We start from the raw sequence: 3,191 nt of genomic DNA, 5'->3' as shown, positions 1-3,191 counted from the left end.
GAGAAACCCGGAAATGTGAAAAGGGTCCATAGGGATGCTTAAGAAAGTAAACATTAGAACTTGAGAGTTGTTTTAAGCAGATGATTTTTTTGCAGTGCAGCTGTGTCTCGACATCTGGACACATGCAGCTGTGAGTCTGTCTCGATTAACTGTCCCGAATTCTCATTCTCAGAGCCATTCGTGGAATACCGTAATTCCGTTTTCTCTGACAGCGTTCAGTTTGTCTCACCCAAGTGTGCCACACACATCCTGAAAAGTGAAGCCAAAACATTTCGATACTGCTGGCTGGCTGCAGTATAGGTCATAAACCCCACCCTCTCCATGTAAACCAATGGAACGTGAGCCGAACTTAAAAATATAATTACACTTAAAATACTTCTCTTCCAAAGACAGTTTCCATCATTTTAGGTAGTTCTTATCACTCCAATGAATGTTCAAGTGTTCGTTTGTTTGTTGTTTTTAGTTAGTTATTTGATGCTATAAAAACAGGGTGTGGTATCATGATTGTGAGCTTGTGATTGGATCTGTGGTTTTTTGGTGGGACTTTGATACCGCGGCTCCACCTCACGCTCACTACTGCGCAGACTCGCGTCGGTGCAAGATGAAACATGGGACATTGTGGTTTTGCTTTTCCACAGTGAAAGGAAGTGAAGACGCGTCGTCCAACTTTTTTTACAGTCTATGGTCCAACCTGAGGCAAAACACCTGGACATTGTCCCAAACATGACGCTTTGATTTGTTCATCATGAAGGTTTGGGAGTTCGTGCTTGTGTCAAATCAGGAGAAGATGCTCCTCTGATGGGCCATCAGTGCCATTTGACTCTCTCGTTTTCTCTCTTTCTTTCTCAATCGCCCCTGGTGGCTGGCTGCAGTATAGATCTTAAACCCGCCCTTTCCATGTAAACCAATGGAACGTGAGCAAAATCAAGCCAATCAAAGGTAGTTTCCGTCTTTTCACTCTGATGCATGTTTAAGTATTCGTTTTTCTAAAAAGTTTGTTTTTAGTTATTTGATACTATAAAAAATGGAGTCTCGTCACCCCCTGAGGCCAATTATCTGGACATTGTCCCAAACATGATGCTTTGAATAATAATTTTCTCAATCGCCCTGTGGTGGCTGGCTACAGTATAGGTAATAAACCCCGCCCCTCCATGTAAACCAATGGGATGTGAGCCGAACTGAAAAAAAATCAAATTACACTTCAGATACGTTTTTCCCAAAGACAGTTTCCGTCTTTTCAGGTAGTTCTTATCACTCAGATATATGTTCAAGTGTTCATTTTTCTAAAAAGTTATTTGACGCTATACAAATGGGATGTGGTGTCAATGATGTTATCGGCACGGGAAAGCCACTAGAAGGCGCCTGAAAAAGCCATAAAGCGTAACGGCTAATGCTAATGCTTCTGGTCTGGCAGTACGTGGGAAAGGAGACCAGAGGCCATTTTTTTGAATAGATGTCAATGGAGGAGAGGCTTCACTATGCTGAATAAACAGCTTTTTAGAAGAAATGGCTTATCATTTAATAAATCAACAGCCTATCTGCTAATCTTTAACATGTTTTACTCTAAACAATACTTTTGGATTGAACTATTTTTAGTTTAAAACGAAAAAAAAATGCTGTTTTATAAGAGAAATCACTGACTTTTTTGTGACAGGTGGGATACAGCTTATGGCACTTCTCATTCATTCCTATGGTATCCAAAACGCCGATTGAGTGTCGCACAACTCTGAATGAAATTCAGTGACGTCAAGTTTGTAATGTTTGGTTATTACGGCACACGTGATCCAAGTTAGCCGTTACGCTTTCTCCAATAGTAAGTAATACAGACCCTCTCCTCTCTTTAGTAAGACAATCTCTGTTTGGCTTCTCTTTTCTACAGTGGAAGGAAGTGGAAATAAGTCGTCAATCTTTTTTTACAGTCTATGGTCCGACCTGAGGCAAAACATCTGGATGTCGCATTGACTCGTTCATCATGAAGGTTTCTGAGTTCATGCTTGTGTCGAATCAGGCAAAGATGCTTTTCTGATGGGCCACCAGTGCCGTCTGACTCTCTCGTCTTCTCTCTTTCTTTCTCTCCATCCGCACCTTCCAGCAAACTGCGCTCAGGGTGAGCAGCACCAGCCCGGCCGAGAGCAGCACCAGTCCGAAGTAAGATATGGTGGAGCCGTGAGAGTTGAAGCTGTACGCGACAGCCGTCACTACGATCCCTGCGATCAGGACCACCACTCCGAAGGGCACGGTGCAGCGGTAACAGGACAGCTCTGCTCCGCCGGTGGCCGCCGTCAGCTGCCCCTCGTTGACCAGGGGGATGGTGACGGCCAGCGGCTGCAGTTGAGGAGGCTCTTTGTTGTTGGTTTTCTCTTGCAGGATTCGCTCAGGAGTTCCGGGGATCGTCATGGTGTCTTTCAGCAGCTCGGTGGGCATCGCAGGGTCGAGGGTCAGCGTGTTTCGGGGCATCGGCCACAGTCTGAGCCGTCACTACACTCTACTGTGCCGGTTTCCACACCTAGAGGAAAAACACGGCAAGTTTGTTCACAGAGCTTTACATAGGCTTGATAAAGAGAAAGGGAAAAAAACAATAAAACATCGCTTTTTTGTTTTCAAAACCATTTAAAGGTCACCCAAAAATGAAAATTCTGTCATCATTCTCTCACCCTCAGTTTGTTTCAAACCTGTATGAGTTTCTTTCTTCTGTTGAGCACAAAAGAAGATACTTTGAAGAATGTGTTGGCGAACAGTTGATGGTACCAATTCCATAGTATGGGGAAAAATACTATGAAAGTCAGTGGCTACCATCAACTCTTTGGTTACCCACAATCGTCATAATATCTTATCAAAATATCATTTTTGGGTGAATTATTCCTTTAAGAAAAAGCAAGAAAAAATAAGAATAAAAATAAAAGTATCATTTAAAATCAAATTAAATATAATAAAAATGAAAGAACACCAGTATATATAAAAAATACATCTTATGAGGAAACCCATCATTTCTGTTGTTCTGGTGCATTGTTGTTAACTAAAACTAAAACTAAAAATGAACAAAAAACTATTTTTGTTTATTATTTGTAAATTTAATTGTTAAATTTAAATCTGATTAAAACGAATATATATATATATATATTATTTTATTTTTTTTATTTTTTTTATTTTTTTAATTTTTTTTTTAATTTTTTTTTATTTATTTATTTTTT

The 3,191-nt window shown here is 40.5% G+C and overlaps 1 protein-coding gene across 1 annotated transcript in view; it reads right to left on the bottom strand.

Moving 5' to 3' along the window:
- Positions 1-1,825: 1,825 nt before the first annotated feature.
- Positions 1,826-3,191, bottom strand: part of LOC107695692 (transmembrane protein 100-like) — a 5,079-nt gene continuing 3,713 nt past the window's right edge. Inside the window, exon 2 of the mRNA XM_016495697.1 lies at positions 1,826-2,506. Within this exon, the coding sequence (XP_016351183.1) occupies positions 2,005-2,457 (453 nt within the window). The 5' untranslated portion in view covers positions 2,458-2,506 and the 3' untranslated portion in view covers positions 1,826-2,004. The remainder of the gene's footprint in view (positions 2,507-3,191) is intronic.

The sequence above is a fragment of the Sinocyclocheilus anshuiensis genome, unplaced genomic scaffold (assembly GCF_001515605.1).
Source record: "Sinocyclocheilus anshuiensis isolate Anshui unplaced genomic scaffold, SAMN03320099.WGS_v1.1 scaffold1075, whole genome shotgun sequence".
NCBI lineage: Eukaryota > Metazoa > Chordata > Actinopteri > Cypriniformes > Cyprinidae > Sinocyclocheilus > Sinocyclocheilus anshuiensis.
This window is presented reverse-complemented; position numbering and strand designations above follow the sequence as displayed.